At 59.2% G+C, this 20,467-nt stretch overlaps 1 protein-coding gene across 1 annotated transcript; it reads right to left on the reverse strand.

The window, feature by feature from the left end:
- Positions 1 to 1,886: 1,886 nt before the first annotated feature.
- MAP2K7 (mitogen-activated protein kinase kinase 7) lies at positions 1,887 to 18,837 on the reverse strand. The gene is made up of 12 exons (XM_030970237.1): positions 18,704 to 18,837; positions 16,396 to 16,443; positions 12,417 to 12,564; positions 10,842 to 10,908; positions 10,448 to 10,561; positions 9,293 to 9,412; positions 8,443 to 8,550; positions 7,601 to 7,780; positions 6,804 to 6,854; positions 5,678 to 5,835; positions 4,613 to 4,658; positions 1,887 to 3,073 (listed from the first exon to the last, which is right to left on the reverse strand). The coding sequence occupies exons 1-12, from the start codon at positions 18,825 to 18,827 to the stop codon at positions 2,939 to 2,941; spliced, it is 1,299 nt and encodes a 432-aa protein (XP_030826097.1). The 5' UTR covers positions 18,828 to 18,837; the 3' UTR covers positions 1,887 to 2,938.
- Positions 18,838 to 20,467: the final 1,630 nt, after the last annotated feature.

Raw genomic sequence — 20,467 nt, forward strand, 5'->3', positions numbered from 1 at the left:
CCCCGCTGTCCCGCCCACGCCGGGGGGATGTCCCCGTGTCCCCCCCCGCCCCCCCCGGTCGCCCTGGTGACACCCTTGGGCCGCGGGGACGTCACGGGGGTGGCGCCCGAGTGCCCCCGCGTGTCCCTGAGGTGCCACCAGCGTCCCCGCCCCGGTGTCCCCAGCGCCCTCCCCAAGCCCCCTGCTGTCCCCCCGTGTCCCCCCCATGGCCTCTGCCACCCTCCTGTGCCCGTGTCCCTCCCGTGTCCCTGGTGTCCCCTGTGCCATCCCTTCCCGTGTCCCCAGTGTCACTCATGTCCCTCCGCTGTCCTCAGCCCCGGTGTCCCCACTCTCCACCCTCCTGTCCCTGTCCCCATCCCAATGTCCCCAAGGTCCACCTGTGCCACCCCCATCCGTGTCCCCGTGCCCCCTGTCCCCATCCCACTGTCACCCTGTCCCCAATGTCTCATCTCTCATGTCCCCAACATCCCATCTTCTGTCCCCAATGTCCCATCTCCTGTCCCCAATGTCCCATCTCTCCCGTCCCCAATGTCCCATCTCCTGTCCCCAATGTCCCCAATCTCATTCTCCTGTCCCCAACATCCCATCTCTCCTGTCCCCAATGTCCCCAATGTCCCATCTCTCCTGTCCCCAATGTCCCCACCCTCCACTTTCCCGTCCCTGTCCTCAGTGTCCCCATCCCCTTTCCCAATGTCCCCCTGTGCTTCCCCATGTCCCCAAGTCCCCCCTCGCCATCCCAGTGTCCCCAATGTCCCCCAGTGTCCCCTCTCCCCATCCCAATGTCCCCGTGACCCCATCTCCCAATGTCCCCCCAGATTTCCCCATGTCCCCACTGTCCCCAACGTCCCCCAGTGTCCCCAATGTCCCCCAGTGTCCCCAGAGCCTGACGCCGACGCGGCCCCTCGGGTTCCACATGCGCATTTATAATAATAATAATAATTAATAATAATTAATAATAATAATAATTAATGAGGGTGAGGGGGGGCGGCGCCGCCCGCGCCCCCAATGCACTAAAACTGCACCTGCTGGCCTTGGGGACAGCGGGGACACGGCGGGGACACGGCCCGGCCCTGATTGTCACCGTGCCACCACGGCCCCGCCACCGGGGCCACCCCGGGCCGTGTCCCCAGTGTCACATCCCAGTGTCACATCGCGGTGCCACATCCTTGGTGTCACATCCTTGGTGTCACATCCTGATGTCACATCCCAGTGTCACATCGCGGTGTCACATCCTTGGTGTCACATCCTTGGTGTCACAGCCCTGGGCCGTGTCGCCAGTGTCACATCCCAGTGTCACATCGCGGTGTCACATCCCCGGTGTTACATCCTGATGTCACATCCTTGGTGTCACATCGCGGTGTCACATCCTGATGTCACATCCTTGGTGTCACATCGCGGTGTCACATCCTTGGTGTCACATCCTTGGTGTCACATCGCGGTGTCACATCCTGATGTCACATCCTTGGTGTCACATCGCGGTGTCACAGCCCTGGGCTGTGTCCCCAGTGTCACATCCCGATGTCACATCCTTGGTGTCACATCCCGGTGTCACATCCTGATGTCACATCCCAGGTGTCACATTGCGGTGTCACAGCCCTGGGCCGTGTCCCTGGTGTCACACCCTTGCTGTCACATCACGGCGTCCCCGGTGTCACATCACGGTGTCACATCTCTGGTGTCACATCTCGGGACTGGGCCCTGTGATGTCACGTCTGTGACATGTCCGTGTCCCCAGGCCACCACTCCATGTCCTTCAGTGCCATGTCCCCATTGTCACAGCCTGGGGACGTCTCTGTCCTGCGTCACTTCCTGGTGCCATTCCTGTGTCCCTGTGCCACTTCCCGATGCCATCTCTGTCCTGTGTCACTTCCCGGTGCCATGGTGCCATCTTGGTGCCATTCCTGTGTCCCTGTGTCACTTCCCAGTGCCACCTCTGTCCTGTGTCCCCGTGTCACTTCCTGGTGCCACCCCTGTCCTGTGCCATCCTGGTGCCATCTCTGTCCTGTGTCACTTCCCAGTGCCATCCTGGTGCCATTCCTGTGTCCCGTGTCACTTCCCGGTGCCATCTCTGTCCTGTGTCCCCGTGTCACGTCCTGGTACCATCCTTGTGTCATGTCCCGGTGCCATCTCTGTGCCATCCTTCTGTGTCCCTTGCTGTCCCTCGCTGTCACATCCCCATGCTGGCTCTCCACGCTGTCCCCTGTCCCACGTTCCTGCGCCATCTCCGTGCCACATCCCCACGTCCTGGTGCCACCTCCGTGTCCCTTCAATGTCCCCTTGGGGCCGAGTGTCACATCCCCAGGCCCCGGCGTCACACCCGTGTCACATCCCCCAGCCATGTCCGTGTCCCTGGGCCACCTCCCAGAGTGTCACCTCCAAGTGTCACCTCCGAAGTGTCACCTCCGAGTGTCACCTCCGAGTGTCACCTCCCAGAGTTCACACCCTCGGTGCCACCTGCCCGTCCCGTCCCCAGTCCTGTGTGGGGACCCTGTGAGGCACGGCCAGGGGGACACAGAGGGGACAGGCGTGTCCCCTGGCCTCGGCAAGGTGGGGACGGTGGGAGGGGACAGCTGGGATGGCAGGGACACACTGGGGACACACTGGGGACACACTGGGGACACTCCAGGCCAGGCTGGGGCTGTGGTGGCCGCAGAAGTGTCACCGTCACGCTGAGTGTCACAGGAGGGTGGCACAGGGGGGTGGCACAGGTGTCACCACCCCCAGTGGGTGTCACAGGTGTCCCTGTCCCAGGGCTGTCCTGGCTGTCCCTGGTGCGTCACAGGGAATGTCCCAGCTGTCCCCGGTGTCCCCTGCCGGGCGTGGTGGCACCAGGCAGTGTCCCAGGGCTGTCCCTGTTCCCGGAGGTGGCCCGGCTGTCCCCGGTGTCCCAGGGCTGTCCCCGGTGTCCCCTGCCGGGCGTGGTGGCGCCGGGCGGGCGCTACCTGGTGAAGAAGGGCAGGTGGTGGCCCAGGCCACCCCCCGGGCGCGGGGACTCTGTCCGGGCCATCACGTCCTTGAACCAGGTGGCCACGTCCACCTCGAGCGTCTCGTAGCGCTTGATGAAGGTGTGCTCCTGTGGGGACATGGGGACATGGGGGACACTGGGGACATCAGGGACATGGGGACGTCGGGGACAGCGGGGACATTGGGGACAGGGGGACAGTGGGGACAGTGGGGACAGTGGGGACATTAGGGATATTTGGAACATGGGGACATTGGGGACACGGGACAGGGGGGACATGGGGACATCAGGGATAGTGGGGACAGGGGGACATCAGGGACATTGAACATGGGGACATTGGGGACAGCGGGGACATGGGGGACAGCAGTGACGTGACATGGGGACATCGGGGACAGCAGGGACAGCAGGAGACATTAGGGACATTTGGGACTTGGGGACATCAGGGGACAGTAGGGCATTGACTGGGGACATCAGGGATACAGGGGACAGTGGGGGACATGGGGACAGCAGGGATGTGGGGACATGGGGACATCAGGGGACAGTGGGGACATTAGGGACATGGGGACATTGGGGACAGCAAGGGACAGCAAGGACATGGGGGGACAGCCAGGGACACGGGGACAGCACAGGACATCAGGGACATTGGGGACATGGGGACACCAGGACACTGGGGAATATGAGCACAAGGGGACCACACTGGACATGGAGGACAAAGCTTGGGGACACGGGGACAAAGCACCAAGGGTGAGGACAAGGTGGGGACGGGGACATGGGACACGGATGTGGCCTTGGGGACACGGGGACACAGCTGCAGACACGTAGGGGAGGTGACAGGGACGTGGGGACCCCCAGGGATGGTGACATCGTGCACGTGCCCCCACAGGTGACACACGCGGCCCTTGGGGACACAGGGGACGGGGGGGGCCATGGCTCTGGTGACAGCCGTGATGGGGAGGTGGCCCCAGGGGACAGGGGAAGAGACAGGTGTGATGGGACAGGTGACAGGTATGGCAGGTGAGGCACTGACAGTGACAGGTGTGACAGGTGTGACAGTGACAGTGACAGGTAATAGGTGTGACACTGACAGGTGTGACAGTGACAGGTGTGACAATGACAATGACAGGTAACAATGATAGGTGACAGGTGTGACAGGTGATGTGACAGTAACAGACGACAGGTGTGACAGTGACAACTGACGGGTAACAGGTGCGACAATGGCAGGTGACAGTGGCAGGTGACAGTGGCAGGTGTGACATTGCCAGGTGTGACAATGCCAGGTGACAGTGGCAGGTGTGACAATGGCAGGTGTGACAGCGCCAGGTGACAATGGCAGGTGACAACGGCAGGTGACACGCCAGGTGACAATGGCAGGGGACAGTGGCAGGTGTGACAATGGCAGGGGACAGTGGCGTGACACGCGTGACAATGGCAGGTGACAACGCCAGGTGACAACGCCAGGTGACAATGGCAGGTGACAGTGGCAGGTGTGACAATGGCAGGGGACAGTGGCAGGTGACAACGCCAGGTGACAACGGCAGGTGACAGTGGCAGGTGACAGTGGCAGGTGTGACAACGCCAGGTGACAACGGCAGGTGACAGTGGCAGGTGTGACAATGGCAGGTGACAATGGCAGGGGACAGTGGCACTCACCAGTAACTTGTTGTACTTTGGTCTCTTCCTGTGGTCCTTGGTGAGGCTGGGGGAGGGGACGGGAGCTGAGCACCTCTGGGACCCTCGGGCCACGTCCCCATGTCCCCCCCTGTCCCCATTGTCCCCCCCCGTCCCCTCCATGTCCCCAGTGCCTCCGTCCCCACCATGTCCCCCCTGTCCCCCCTTCCCCAGTGTCCCCCTGTCCCCAGTGCCCCTTGTCCCCACCATGTCCCCCTGTCCCCAGTGCCCCTTGTCCCCACCATGTCCCCCTGTCCCTCCATGTCCCCAGTGCCCCCCCCTCCATGTCCCCAGTGTCCCCCCCTGTCCCCAGTGTCCCCCCCGGTCCCCAGTGTCCCCCACCGGTCTCAGACAAAGGCCTGGAGCTCCCCTGGGAAGGGGGGGTGGCACCTTGGGGACCCTCGGGGCTCTGTCCCTCCCATGTTCCCCGTGGCCCCCCCACGTCCCTGTGTGTCCCCATGTCCCCTGTGCCCTGCCATGTTCCCATGTCCCCATGTCCCTGTGTGTCCCCATGTCCCCGCCAGTTCCCGTGTCCCCATGTCCCCTGTGTGTCCCCATGTCCCCCATGTCCCCTTGTCCCCTGTGTGTTCCCCATGTCCCCTGTGTCCCGCCCCATGTCCCCCGATGTCCCCATGTGTCCCCCATGTCCCCTGTGGCCTGCCATGTTCCCATGTCCCCTGTGTCCCCAATGTGTCCCCATGTCCCCTGTGTGTCCCCATGTCCCCTGTGTGTCCCCATGTCCTCATGTGCCCCGTGTCCCTCCCATGTCTCTACATGTCTCTATGTCACCTGTGTCCCCATGTCCCCAGTGTGTCCCCATGTCCCCAGTGTGTCCCCATGTCACCCCCATGTCCCCGCCCCCATGTCCCCCCTGCTCTCCGTGTCCCCCCAGTGTCCCCCGCTGTCCCCCCCATGTCTCTGCGTGTCCCCACGTCCCCTGTGTCCCCATGTCCCCAGTGTGTTCCCATGTCCCTGTGTCCCCTGTGTCCCCCCCATGTCCCTGCGTGTCCCCATGTCCCCCCCGCTGTCCCCCGCTGTCCCCCCCACCAGTCTCGGACGAAGGCCTGGAAGTCCCCGGAGAAGCCCATGGCCGGGGGCAGCAGGGGCGGATCCTCCTGGGCAGCACCTCGATCCTCTTGCAGCACCTTGGTCACCACCACAGGAATTAAGTTCTGGTACGGGAACTGCCCCGTGGCCAGCTCCACCTGGGACAGGTGTGACACACACAGGTGTGACATGGGTGTGACACACACGGGTGTGACACACACACGGGTGTGACACAGGTGTGACAGGTGACACACACAGGTGTGACAGGTGTGACACACACAGGGACAGCAGTTCTGGTACAGGAACTGCCCCGTGGCCAGCTCCACCTGGGGACAGGTGTGACACGGGTGTGACACACACGGGTGTGACAGGTGTGACACAGGTGTGACACAGGTGTGATAGGTGTGACACAGGTGTGACAGCTGTGCCAGGGACAGGTGACAGGTGTGACACAAGTGTGACAGGTGTGACACAGGTGTGACAGCTGTGCCAGGGACAGGTGACAGGTGTGACACACACACACAGGTGTGACAGCTGTGCCAGGGACAGGTGACAGGTGTCGCAGGGACGTGGGGACACTTTGGGGACAGCTCGGTGACACTCTGGGGACACTGGCGTGGGTCGGGGACGCTCTGGGGACCCTGGGTGATGTTCAGGGACCCTGGGAGACGCTGGGTGACATCTGGGGACACTTTAGGTATCCTTGGGTGATCCTGGGGACACTCTGGTGACACTCTGGGGACAGCTGCTCATCAGGGAGATGCCAAGGGACGCTGGGTGACCCTGGGTGACATTCCGGGACCCTGGGGACACTCTGGGGACAGCACTCACCAGGGAGATGCCGAGGGACGCTGGGTGACCCTGGGGACACTGGTACACTGTGGTGACACCCTGGGGACAGCACTCACCAGGGAGATGCCGAGGGACGCTGGGTGACCCTGGGTGACATTCCGGGACCCTGGGGACACCCTGGGGACAGCACTCACCAGGGAGATGCTGGGTGACCCTGGGGACACTGTGGTGACACTGTGGTGACACCCTGGGGACAGCACTCACCAGGGAGATGCTGGGTGACCCTGGGGACACTGTGGTGACACTGTGGTGACACCCTGGGGACAGCACTCACCAGGGAGATGCCGAGGGACCCTGGGGACACTGTGGTGACACTGTGGTGACACTGTGGTGACACCCTGGGGACAGCACTCACCAGGAGATGCCGAGGCCCACAAACGGCCGGATGTCGTGGGAAGGGGCTTGGTGGGCTCGGGGGCCCGAACGTGCGGACTCGGGAGGGGCAGCGTTGGGGGCCCGGGGGGGGGGCAGGGCCCCAGGACCCCAAACCCCAAACATGGGAACCCCAGAACACCCAGAACCCCAAACCTGGGAACTCCCAGACCCCAAAGCTGGGGAACTCCCAGACCCCAAACCTGGAACCCCTGAAACCCCAAACCTGGGAACCCCCAAGCACCCAGAACCCCAAACCTCGGGGGATCCCCAGCACCCCCAAACCTGGGGTCCCCCCACGGCCGGGGTGCAGCCCCCCCAATCCTGGAGACCCAACACCCCCTGATCCCCCCTAAGGCCACTGGGGCTGGGGCATGTCCCCAGTGTCCCCCCAATGTCCCCAAAATCCCCCCAATGTCCCCAGTGTCCCCCCAATGTTCCCAATGTCCCCTCAATGTCCCCATGTCCCCTATGCTCCCCACGTCCCCAGTGTCCCCAATGCCCCCCACAATGTCCCCAATGTCCCCAGTGTCCCCATGTCCCCAGTGTCCCCATTTCACCCCCCAGTGTCCCCCATGTCCCCTCACCACCATGTAGGCCGCACACCCCGCACTCTAAAGGCTGTCCCCGTGTCCCCAGTGTCCCAGGGGATGTCCCCATGTCCCCAGTGTCCCTAACCCTGTCCCCATGTCCCCTCACCGCCATGTAGGCCGCACAGCCCGCGCTCCGGGTCTTGGCCTTGGAGTCCACCAGGCGGCCGCTGATGCCGAAGTCGCAGAGTTTGATCTGGCCCCGCTCGTCCAGCAGGATGTTGGAGGGTTTGACATCCCTGTGGATCACGCCGTGCTTCTCCTTCAGGTACAGCAGCGCCTTCACGATCTGCGGGACAGGATTGTCCCCAGTGTCACCTCTGTGCCATCATCACCATGCTCACTGCCACCATCACCCTGCCCAGAGCACCCCCTGTCCCCAGTGTCCCCTGTGGGTCACCCCGTGTGTCTCCCTCAGGTAGAGCAGTGACAGTCCCCAGGTGTCACCTCCGTGCCACCACCACCCTGCTCACTGTCACCCCCCGCCCACTCGGGAATGGGGCACCCCCTGCCTGTCCCCAGTGTCCCCAGTGTCCCTCACCATCAGCACCATCCTGCACAGGACGCCAGGACCCCCCTGCCTGTCCCCGGTGTCCCCAGCACCTAAACTGTCCCCAGTGCCACTCACTGCCACTGTCATCCTGCCCAGAACCCCAGAGCCACCCTGCGTGTCCTCCATGTCCCCAGTGCCCCCATTGTCCCCAGTGTCCCCCTGTCCCTGTTGTCCCCAGTGTCCCCAAGGCTCCAGGTGTCCCCAGTGTCCCCGGTGTCTCCAATCCCCCCAGATGTCCCCAATGCTCCCAGTGCCCCCATTGTCCCTCAGTGTCCCCACTGTCCCCTGCGCTGTCACTCACTGCCACCGTCATCCTGCCCAGAACCCCAGAGCCACCCTGCGTGTCCCCAGTGTCCCCAGTGTCCCCCAGTGTCCCCAGTGTCCCTGCTGTCACTCACTGCCACCGTCATCTTGCCCAGGATGCGCCCGGGGATGGGGCCCTGGATTCTCTTCTTGAGTTTCTCGGCGCAGGTGCCCATGAGCTCCATGGCGATGAACACGTCGGTCTGGGGAGGGAGCGCGTGAGCTGGGGGCACGGGGAGGCACTGGGAGGGACTGGGGGGTACTGGGGGGACTGGGGGGGCACTGGGAGCACTGGGAGGGACGGGAGCACTGAGTGTACTGTGGGGTACCGGGGGGGGCACTGGGGGGGCACTGGGTGTACTGGGGGCACTGGGAGGGACTGGGAGCACTGGGTGTACTGGGGGCACTGGGAGCAGCACTGGGGGGCCCATGGATGGATCCAGACCCCCCCGCCAGCCCCCCAGGTGTGCCCAGGTGCCCCCAGGTACCCACGTTGGTGATGGAGGTGCCAAAGCACTGCACGATGTAGGGGTGATACCCACAGCCCCATGTGCCCCCAGGTGCCCCCAGGTGTGCCCAGGTGTGCCCAGGTGTCTCCCCCAGGTACCCACATTGGTGATGGAGGTGCCAAGCACTGCACGATGTAGGGTGATACCCACAGCCCCAGTGCCCCCAGGTGTGCCAGGGTGCCCAGGTGTGCCCCCAGTCCCAGTGCGGTGTGCGTGTGTTACCCCCAGGTGTGCCAGTAACGTTGGTGATGGGGTGCGCACGATGTAGTGATACCCACACCCATGTGCCCGGTGTGCCCAGGCCCAGGTGTGCCCAGTACACGTTGGTGATGAAGGTGCGAGCACTGCACGATGCAGGGGTGATACCCACAGCCCCATGTGCCCCCAGGTGTGCCCAGGTGTGCCCAGGTGCCCCCAGGTGTGCCCAGGTACCCACGTTGGTGATGAAGGTGCCGGAGCACTGCACGATGTAGGGGCAGTCGTGGCTCTTGAGCACCACGTCCAGGTCCATCAGGATCCGCTTGTTCTCCTCGCGGTTCCCCGAGCGACGCATTTGCTGCAATGGGGACGGGGGGGACAGGTGTCACCAGGGGTCACACAGGGGGTCACAGGTGTCACTGGGGGTCACCCAGGGGGTCACAGGTGTCATCAGGGTTCACAGGTGTCACCAGGGGTCACACAGGGGGTCACAGGTGTCACTGGGGGTCACCCAGGGGGTCACAGGTGTCATCAGGGGTCACAGGTGTCACCAGGGGTCACACAGGGGGTCACAGGTGTCACTGGGGTCACAGGTGCCACCCAGGAGGTCACAGGTGTCACTGGGGTCACAGGTGTCACTGAGGTCACAGGTGTCACTGGGGTCACAGGTGTCACCCAGGAGGTCACAGTGTCACCGGGGGTCACAGGTGTCACTGAGGTCACAGGTGTCACTGAGGTCACAGGTGTCACCCAGCAGGTCACAGGTGTCACCCAGCAGGTCACAGGTGTCACCCAGGGGTCACAGGTGTCACTGGGGTCACAGGTGTCATCAGGGGTCACAGGTGTCACTGGGGTCACAGGTGTCACCCAGGAGGTCACAGGTGTCACTGGGGTCACAGGTGTCACCGGGGGTCACAGGTGTCACTGGGGTCACAGGTGTCACCGGGGTCACAGGTGTCACCCAGGAGGTCACAGGTGTCACTGGGGTCACAGGTGTCACTGGGGTCACAGGTGTCACCCAGGAGGTCACAGGTGTCACCGGGGGTCACAGGTGTCACTGAGGTCACAGGTGTCACTGGGGTCACAGGTGTCACCCAGCAGGTCACAGGTGTCACCCAGGGGTCACAGGTGTCACTGGGGTCACAGGTGTCACCGGGGGTCACAGGTGTCACCCAGGGGGTCACAGGTGTCACCCAGGAGGTCACAGGTGTCACCGGGGTCACAGGTGTCACCCTCACAGTGTCACCGGGGTACAGGTGTCACTGGGGTCACAGGTGTCACTGGGGTCAAGGTGTCACCCAGCAGGTCACAGGTGTCACTGGGTCACATTACTTCACATTCACCGGGGTCACAGGTGTCACTGTGCTCACAGGTGTCCCAGCCCCGTGCGCACCTTGACGGCGATGACGTGCCCGGTCTTGCGGAATCGCATCTTCCACACCTGCCCGCAGGTGCCGCTGCCGATCTCGCCCAGGTTCTCCAGGTCATTGATCTCGGCCTGGTACCGCTGGGGGGAAGGGGGGGGGTCAGGGCCCACCTGGGACAGCCCCGGGCTCACCTGGGGCCCCACGGCCAGGTAACCCCTCCCATGGCCAGGTAACCCCCCTTGATCCTCACCTGTGTCCCCCACGGACAGGTAACCCCCCCAGAGCCAGGTAACCTCTCCCCCCCACCATGCTCACCTGGGCCCCTCACTGTGCCCACGTGTCCCCACCATCCTCACCTGCTTCCCCCTCACCTCCCCCCTCACCTGTCCCCCCCATGCTCAGGTAACCCCTCATTCTCACCTGGCCCCCCACGGTCAGGTACCCCGTCTGTTTCATGATCTCCTGCAGCTTCTGGTCGATCTCAATGCTACGGAGGAAACGGGAGAGTTCAGCCAATCAGCTCAGCGCACAGGGAGAGCCCAACCAATCAGGTCAGGGCATGGGGAAAGTCCGGTCAATCAGCTGAGGGCACAGGGAGAGCCCAGCCAATCAGCTCAAACAGGACCAATCAGGTCAGGCATGGGAAGACGCCAATCAGCTGAGGGCACAGGGAGAGTCCAGCCAATCAGGTCAAGGCATGGGGAAGCCCGGCCAATCAGCACACAGGGAATCACAGCTCTGGCCAATCGCAGGACAGGAAATCCCGCCTGCCTGGCCAATCAGCACCCAGGGGCTCCTGGTCAGCTGACCAATCAAAATGCAAGGAGCTCTCGCACTGCTGGCCAACGAGCACACAGCTGTCCCGCCCACCAGGCCAATCAGCAACTGGGATCGTCTGACCCATCAACCAATCAGCAGCTGCAAGCTCTGCTCCAGCCAATCACGGTTCAAGATCACCCCAAAGCTCTGGCCAATGAGAACACACCACTCCCCGAGCTCTGGCCAATCAGGGCCTACAAGCCCTCAGAGCAGCAGCCAATCAGCACCCACAGGCTCCTGAACATCCGACCAATCGCTGCGCAAACCCTCCTGGCCAGCCAATCAGAGCACACGTCCCCTTGGATCTCTGGCCAATCAGAGTGCAGGATCTCTCAGAATCTCTGGCCAATCACCACCTGCAGACTCTCATCCACCCAGCCAATCAGCACAAGCCTTCTGCTCGGCCAATCAGCTCACGTTATCACCCTAGAATTCTACCCAATCAGAACATGGAATCCCCCCCCCGATCTCTGGCCAATCAGGGCACAGGATCTCTCAGAATCTCTGGCCAATCAGAGCACAGGATCTCTCAAGCCTCAGGCCAATCAGAACACACGACCCTCCCCAAGGCAATCAGAGCATGCGACCATCTGTGGGCCAATCAGAGCACAGGATCTCTCCAGAACTCTGGCCAATCAGAGCACAGGATCTCCACAGACCTCTAGCCAATCAGAATGCATGCCCCTCCTCTGGCAAACATGAGCCTGCTGGCCAATCAGGGCACAAGATTCCCCTGGACTTCCGTCCAATCGAGCTTTGATTCTCCTGGACCTCTGGCCAATCAGAGCACAGGACCTCCCCAAACCTCTGGCCAATCAGTTCCCAGGCTCTCCCCCACTGGCCAATCAGCTCCCAGGCTCTCCCCAATGGGCCAATCAGCACCCAGGCTCTCCCAAACCAGCCAATCAGCTTCCAGGCTCTCCCCAGTCAGCTTCCAGGCTGTCCCCAATCAGCCAATCAGCTTCCAGGCTCTCCCAAACCAGCCAATCAGCACCAAAGCTCTCCCCAATCAGCATCCAACCTCTCCCCAACTAGCCAATCAGTTCCCAGGCTCTGCCCCATTGGCCAATCAGCACCCAGGCTCTGCCCAATCAGCTTCCAGGCTCTTGCCAGTCAGCCAATCAGCTCCCAGGCTCCATCCCATCAGCCAATGAGGGCTCGGGGGCGTGGCCTCACCTCTCCAGGCTGCGCGGCACCAGGAACGGGGGCGGGGGCAGCCCCAGCATCTGCCGGGGCCGGGGGGGGGGCGCGGGCTGGGGGCTCTCGGGGGGCCCCCCCCGGCCCCCTTCGCTCACCAGGGGCAGCTGCAGGGGGAGCTGCAGGGCTGGGGGGACAAAAGCCAAAAGTCAGGGAACCCCAAAACAGGGGAGAGAAACCCAAAAACGGGGAGAGAAACCCAAAAATGGGCAGAGAAACCCAAAAATGGGGGAGAAACCCACCTGGGAGAGAAACCCAAAAATGGGGAGAGAAACCCAAAAATGGGGAGAAACCGCAAAAATGGGGAGAAACCCAAAAATGGGGAGAGAAACCCAGAAATGGGGAGAGAAACCCAAAAATGGGGGGAGAAACCCAAAAATGGGGGGAGAAGCCTAAAAATGGGGAGAAACCCAAAAATGGTGGAGAAACCCAAAACTGGGGAGAGAACCCCAAAAATGGGGGGGGGAAGCCTAAAAATGGGGAAAGAACCCCAAAAAAGGGGAGAACAGAAACGGGGGGAACCGAAAAATGGGGAGAGAAACCCCAAAAATGGGGAGAGAAACCCAGAAATGGGGAGAGAAACACCAAAAAGGGGGGGAGAAACACCCAAATGGGGAGAGAACCTGAAAAATGGGGAGAGAAACCCAAAAACACGGGGGGAAAGCCTAAAAATGGGAAAGAACCCCAAAAATGGGGAGAGAAACCCAAAATTGGGAGGAGAAACCCAAAAACAGGGGGAGAACCCCAAAAATTGAGAGAGAACCCCAAAAATGGGGAGAGAACCCCCAAAATGGGGAAAACCCAAAAATGGGAGGAGAAACCCCAAAAAGGGGAGAGAACCCCAGAAACGGGGAGAGAAAATCAAAAATAGGGAGAGAAATCCAGAAATGGGGAGAGAAACCCCAAAAACAGGGAGAAAACCCCCAAAATGGAGAGAGAACCCCAAAAATAGGGAGCAAAACCTAAAAATGGGGAGAGAGAGAACACCAAAAATCGGGAGAGAACCCAGAAATGGTGAGAGAAACCCAAAAACCGGGGGGAGAAGCCCAGAAACAGGGAGAGAAACCCAAAAACGGGGGTAGAACTTCAAAAATGGGGGGAGAAACCCAAAAATGGGGAGAGAAACCCAAAAATGAGGGGGAGAAACCCAAAAATGGGGGGAGAACCCCAAAAATGGGGAGAGAAACCCAAAAACAGGGAAAGAACCCCAGAAATGGGGGAGAACCTCAGAAACAGAGCGAGAAACCCAAAAACGGGGGGAGAACCCCAGAAATGGGCGGAGAACCCCAAAAACAGGGAGAACTCAAAAAATGGGGAAAGAAACCTAAAAATGGGGAGAGATCATCAAAGATGGAGAGAGACAGAACCCCAAAATTTGGGCAGAAAACTCAAAAAATGGAGGAGAGAGCCCCAAAATGAGGAGAGAACCCCAAATGTGGGGAGAGAACCCTAAAAACGGAGAGAGAAGGATCAGGGACCCCAAAAGTGGGGAGAGAACTCCAAAAATGGGGAGAGAACTCCCAAAATCAGGGGAAACACTGCAAGGACCCCAAAATCCATGTGGGGGGAGAGAGAAACTGGTCAGGAACCCCAAAAGCGGGATGGGGCAGACAAAACCACCCAAGAGGAACCCCAAAAGTGAGCACGGCCGTGCCAGGAACACAAAAATAGAGAATGGAGGTGCCAGGAACCCCAAAACTGGTGGGGGGCGTGTCAGAACCCCAAAAATGGGACCCATTTCCCCTTTTCCTCCTCTTTTTGCAGTTTCCTGCCCCGTTTCCCCAGTTCTCACCCCATTTTTCCCCTCCCGGCCTCATTTCCCTGCAATTCCCCCCAATTTTTCCCCATTTCCCCCATTCTGCCCCATTTCTCCATTTCCCCCATTCCTTCCCCACTTCTCCTCTTTTTTTCCCATTCATTTTTTCCCATTTCCTATTTCCCTCCATTTTCCCCCTTCCCATTCCATTTCCCTCTCCCCCCAATTTCCACCATTCCCAGCTCCCCCTCCTGCCCCATTTTTCCCTATTTCCCCCCATTTTCCCCCATTCCTCCCAATTTTTCCCCATTTCCACCAAATTTTCCCCATTTCCCCCAATTTTCCAACCCATTTTTCTCAATTTCCCCCCATTTCCCCCCTATTTCCCACTTTTTCCCCAATTTCCTCCCTTTTTCCCCAATTTCCTTCCCATTTCCCTGTTTTCCCAATTCCTCCCATTTTTTCCCCATTCCCTCCACATTTTCCTCCCAATCTTCCCCCATTTCCCCCGTTTTTTCCAAATTTTCCCCCAATTTTTCCCCATTTCCTCCCTGTTTTTCCTCCCAATTTTTCCAAATTTTCCCCATTTTCTCCCCAATTTTCCCCATTTTGCCCCAAATTTTCCCCATTTCACTCACAGTTTTTCCCAATTTTTTCCCCATTCTCCCCCATTTTTCCCCCACTTTCCCAAATTTCCCGTTTTTCCCCCATCCCCCCATTTTTCCTGGTTTCCCCCCCAATTTTCCCATTTCCCCCCCAATTTTCCCCCCATTCCCCCCATTTTCCAGATTTTCCTCCAATTTTTCCCCTTGCCCCCAATTTCCCCATTTTTCCAATTTCCCCAAATTTCCCCAATTTTTTTCCCATTTTACCCCATCCCCCCCGTTTTCCCCAATTTTCCCCCATTTTCCCCAATTTTTCCATATTTCCCCCAATTTTCCTAATTTGCCTCCAGTTTTTCCAAATTTTCCCCATTTTCCCCCCATTTTCTCCCCCATTTCTCTGTTTTCCCCATTTTCCCCACAATTTCCCCCCATTTCTCCCCATTTCCCCCATTTCACATTTCCCTCCCAATTTCCCCCATTTTTCCAAATTCTTCCCCATTTTCCCCCAATTTTCCCATTTCCCCTCAATTCCCCCAGTTTTCCCATTTCCCCCAACTTCCCCATTTCCCCCCAATTGCCCCCCAATTTTCCCACTTCCCCCAATTTTCCCCCATTTTTCCCATTTTTCCCCAAATTTCTCATTTTCCCCATTTCCCCTCCAATTTCCCCATTTCCCCCCATTTTCTCCTCAATTTTCCCGTTTTCCTCCCCAGTTTTTCCCATTTTCCCCTCAATTCCCCCCAATTCTTCCCATTCCCTCAATTTTCCCATTTTCCTCCCCAATTTTCCCATTTCCCCTGATTTCCCCCATTTCTTCCTCAGTTTTCCCATTTCCCCCAACATTTCCCCATTTCCCCCCATTTTCTCCTCAACTTTCCTGTTTTCCTCCCCAATTTTCCCATTTTCTTGTTTTCCTCCTCAATTTTCCCATTTCCCCCCATTTTCTCCTCAATTTTCCTGTTTTCCTCCCCAATTTTTCCCATTCCCCTATTTTCCCATTTCCTCCCCAATTTTCCCATTTCCCCCTGATTTCCCGTTTTCCCCCAATTTTCCCGTTTTCTCCCCATTTTCTCCTCAATTTCCCATTTCCCCCCCAATTTTCCCATTCCCCCCATTTCCCCCCACCCTATTTCCCCATTCCCCAATTTTCCCATTCCTCCCAATTTCCCCGTTTTCTCCCCATTTTCTCCTCAATTTTCTCCCCAATTTCCCCGTTTCCCGGTTCCCGTGCCGGCCGCATGCTGCAGGGGCCGGGGGGTCACCCATGCCACAGCCGGGGGAGGGGCAAAGAAACTGCTGGGGGAGGGAGGGGTTAAATGGGGGAGGGGTCCCCAAATTAGAGGGGGTAAAGCTGCCATGAGGGGGAAACTGAGGCACGGGGGGGGGGGTTAAATGGGGAGGGGGAGGGGTAAAGCAGCCACGAGGGGGAAACTGAGGCACGGGGAGGGAGGGGTTAAATGGGGAGGGGTCCCCAAACTGGGGAGGGTTAAGTTGCCATAAAGGGGAAACTGAGGCACGGGGGGGAGGGGTTAAATGGGGAGGGGGAGGGGTAAAGCTGCCACAAAGGGGAAACTGAGGCACGGGGGAGGGGCGGTACCTGCTCGCTGGGACGGGAGCGGGGCGGGGCTAAGGGTGATGACGATGACTGGAGATGGGGGAGGGGCACGGGGGGAAGAAACAAAAAATGGAGGGAAAAAAAAAAATAAAAAAAGAAATAATTAAAAAAAAAAAAAAAAAGAAAAAGAGAAAAATTCCAAAGGGAGGGATTGGGGGTGGGGGGAGTTCATAAATGAATTCAAATTGGGGAGCAGAAATGAATTGAAATTAGGGGAAATAAATGGGGGACAGAAAAGGATTTAAATTGGGGGAAATGAATTTAAATTGGGTGGAAAAAATGGATTTAAATTGGGGGAAATGAATTTAAAATTGGGGCAAAAATGGATTTAAATTGGAAGGAATAAACTTAAATTGGGGAGGAGAAATGAATTTAGATTGAGAGAAATAAATTGAAGTTGGAAATGAAGCAGATGTTAATTTAAATCGTGGGGAAACGAATTGAAATTGGGGGCAGAACAATTTCAATTCAGGGCAAAAATGTAAATGTATTTGAAATGAAAAAATGAATTTAAATTGAGAGGAAGGAAAATGGATTTAAATTGGGGGAATTTTCATTAAACTGGGGAAATTCATTAAATTGGGGGGAACTCATTAAATTGGGGGGATGAGCTTTAATTGAAATTAATTTAAATTTGGGGGAAAATGAAATTGAGCTGAAGTTGGAGGGACAGGAATGAAATTGGGGCACAAAAATGAGTTCAAATTGGACAGGAATATAAATAAAATTTAAATGAAATTAAACCTGGGGAAGGCACAGAGATGAAACCGAGAGCGAAATTCAGAGGGAAAAATAAATTTGGGGGCAAAGAAATGAATTTAAATTGGGGGGGGGGAAAAAATCCCATTAAATTGGGGAGGTCAGGGATGAATTTTGGGGGGAAAAATTGAAATTTGGGGGGATAAAAATGAGCTGCAATTTGGAAAGGGGAAGGGGAAATGGAGGAAGGGGAGGGGCTGCTCCCCCTGGCCTGGAAAATCCAAAAAATCCCAAAAAATCCCCCAAAAAATCCCCAAAAAATCCCCAAAATGCGCTGGGAATGGTCCTGGGGGGGTCCTACCTGGAGGGGGATCCTGGAGGTGCCAACTGAGGGGAAACCCCCAAAAAATCCCATCCCAACCCCCCAGAGCCCCCAAACCCCCACTGGGAACCCCAAAATGCCCCCCAAAAACCCCCAAAGCCCCCTAAACCAGCCTGGACTGCCCCAAAATGTCCCAAAAGTGCCCCAAACCGGCTCTAAAGTGCCCCAAACATCCCCAAACTGCCCCAAACATCCCAAAATGGCCAAAAAATGCCCCAAAATGTCCCAAAACTGCCCCAAATACCCCTAAAGTGCCCCAAAATGGCCCCAAAATGTTCCCAACCCCCCTGAGAGCCCCTAAATTGTCCTTAAAACCCCAAAACAGCCTGGGATCCCCCCCAAAGAACCCCAAAATGCCCCAAAACGGCCCCACAACCCCAGAAGTGCCCCCAGCACCCCAAACAACCCAGAACTGCCCCAAATGGTTCCTAAAACCCCTGAAACTGCCCCAAAACCCCTGAAACTGCCCCCAAACCCCTGAAACTGCCCCCAAAACCCCTGAAACTGCCCCCAAACCCCTCAAACCGCCCCCAAACCCCTGAAACTGCCCCAAAACGTTCCTAAACTGCCCGAAACACCCAAAAATTGTCCCCAAAACCCCAAACCTTCCACATACACCCCAAAACTGCCCCAAACACCCCAATACTATCCCAAAACCCCCAAAACCCCTAAAACTGCCCCCAAATGCTCCTAAACTGCCCCAAACACCCCAAAACCGCCCCTAAGGACCCAGAACTGCCCCAAAATGTCCCTAAACCTGCCCCAAACACCCCAAAATTGTCCCCAAAACCCCAAACCTTCCACAAACACCCCAAACTTGCCCCAAACACCCCAAACCTGCCTCAGACACCCCAAAATGTCCCTAAACCTGCCCCAAACACGCCAAACCTGCCCCAAAACCCCCCAAAACCCAGAACTGCCCCAAAGCGCTCCTAAAGTGCCCCAAACACCCCCAAATTGCCCCAAACACCCCAAACCTGCCCCGGACTCCTCAAAACGTCCCTAAACCTGCCCCCAAACACCCCAAATTTGCCCCCAAAACCCCAAACCTGCCCCCAAACACCCCAAACCTGCCCCGGCCGCCCCAGCCCCCTCCCCCCCGCCCCGCTCTCCCTCACGGCCCCGCTCCCTCCCCCCGTTCCCAGCGCGGCCTCCCGCGGCCGCCCCGCCCCCCCGCGCCGCTCCTGCCGCCCCCCCGGCCCCGCTCACTGGGGCGGGCGCGGGCGGGGCCGATGTCGAGGTTGAGGTCGATTCTCCGCCGCGCCTCGCGGTTCTCCTGCTTCAGCTTCGCCTCCAGCCGCGACAGCTTCTGCTCCAGCGAGGACGCCGCCATCTTCCCCCCCCCCGCGTCGCGCATGCGCCGGGCCCCCTGGGGGCGGGGCTTGGAGCCCCCGCCGGCCGCCGTACGGAGGGAGGGAGCGGAGGGCGCCGCCATCTTCCCGCTGGGATGGGTAATGCGCATGCGTACAGCGCTGTGTTGTGAATTATGGGTCTCACTGGCTGCCGTAGGGAGAGGGAGTGGGGCGGGCGCCGCCATCTTCGCCCTGGGACCACTATGGCGCATGCGCAAAGTGACGGGAGGCTGTTATGCGCCTCAGCCGTAGCTGTAGATGGGGGAGAGCTGAAGGGAGGACAAAGGGAGGTTTTGGATTCCTTTGGCCGCTGTAGGAACGCGGGATGAGGGGGTGAAGAGAGGGCACGGCGGCTTTTTGGCCGCGCTGGCCGCCGTACGGAAATAGGGAACATGGATGCCGCCATCTTCACCGGGGAATTGCTATTGCGCATGCGCGCAGCAGATGGACTTTGGGCCTCTCCGGCCGCCGTAGAGAGGAGGCATACGGACCTTAATTGGCCCCGCCGGCCGCCGTAGGGGGACATGGAGGGGAGCGATCTCATGTAAACGTTTATGGGGCCTTAGGGGCATGTGGGGACAACTGGGGCCTGTTTGGGGCTCCTGTGGGTCGGAAGGGCCGTGGAGAGGCCGAGGATGTTTCAGAGCGGCTCGAAGCGTGCTGGGAGCATTGGAGCATTTGTGGCTTTAGCCGCGTCGGAGGCTGTTCTGGGGTTTAGGCTGGTTTGGGGGAAGTTACTGCTCCTTTAGCGAAGCCTGAGGCTGTTCTGGGGCTGTTTGAGGGTGTTTGAGGGCATTTTACGGGAGCTGAGGGTTTTCTGGGAATGTTTGAGGACATTTTAGGGGAGCTGAGGCTGTTCTGGGACTGTTTGAGAGAGCTGAGGCCTTTTTTGAGGCTTGTTTATGGAGCGCGGCTTTTGGGCCCTGACGGCCGCCGTAGGGGGCGCGGCAGCTCCAGCTACTGGAGTGCGCATGCGCAGAGGAGGGCGCTAGAGCGCGCAGGCGCGGCTCCCTGAGGGAGCAACGGCGCCCCCTGGCGGGCGGGAGGACCCGCGCATGCGCAGCACCATCCCCTCACTGGGGGTCCCCCAGACCCCCAAATGCCGCCCTTGCCCCCCCAATTCCACCCCAACCCCTTCTGGGGGGGCTCTAAGGCGGGAGCACCCCCCGGAATGAGGGTACCCCCCAAAAAGCCCCAAACCTCGAGATTTTGTGTTGATTTTATTTCATTTTTTCCGTTTTTATTTAAAAAAACCCAAAACGAGCCAGGCCCGGGGAAACGGGGGGGGGGGCACAGACTGCGGGGGGGGTTTGGGGGGGCTCCCCCCCCTCGTGGCCAAGGGGTGGGGGGGCCGCACCCCAATTGGGGGGGGCAGGGGCTGGGGAAGGTTAAAACATCTCCGGGCAGAGCCCCCCAACCCCCCCCCCGCGGTAAAAACCCCCCCAAGAAAAGGGGGATCCCCTAAAAAGGGGGCTCCCTCAAGGAGGGGTGACCCCGCCCCCAGAGGGGCCCCCCAAAAAGAGGGGTGACCCCACAAGGAGCGGGGTGTCCCCACCCCCGGTGTGCCCCAGAGAGAGGGGACCCCCAAAAGAGAGGGGTGACCCCCCCAAAAGAGAGGGGT

Source organism: Camarhynchus parvulus, unplaced genomic scaffold, assembly GCF_901933205.1.
Source record: "Camarhynchus parvulus unplaced genomic scaffold, STF_HiC, whole genome shotgun sequence".
Classification (NCBI taxonomy): Eukaryota; Metazoa; Chordata; class Aves; order Passeriformes; family Thraupidae; genus Camarhynchus; species Camarhynchus parvulus.

Coding starts and splice junctions, on each gene's coding strand:
- MAP2K7 (XM_030970237.1), bottom strand. CDS start 18,827: ATGGCGGCGTCCTCGCTGGAGCAGAAGCTGTCGCGGCTGGAGGCGAAG. Junction 12,565..16,395: donor GCTCCCGTCCCAGCGAGCAG/GTACCGCCCCTC, acceptor TTGTCCCCCCAG/CCCTGCAGCTCCCCCTGCAG. Junction 8,551..9,292: donor CCGGCACCTTCATCACCAAC/GTGGGTACCTGG, acceptor CTCCCTCCCCAG/ACCGACGTGTTCATCGCCAT.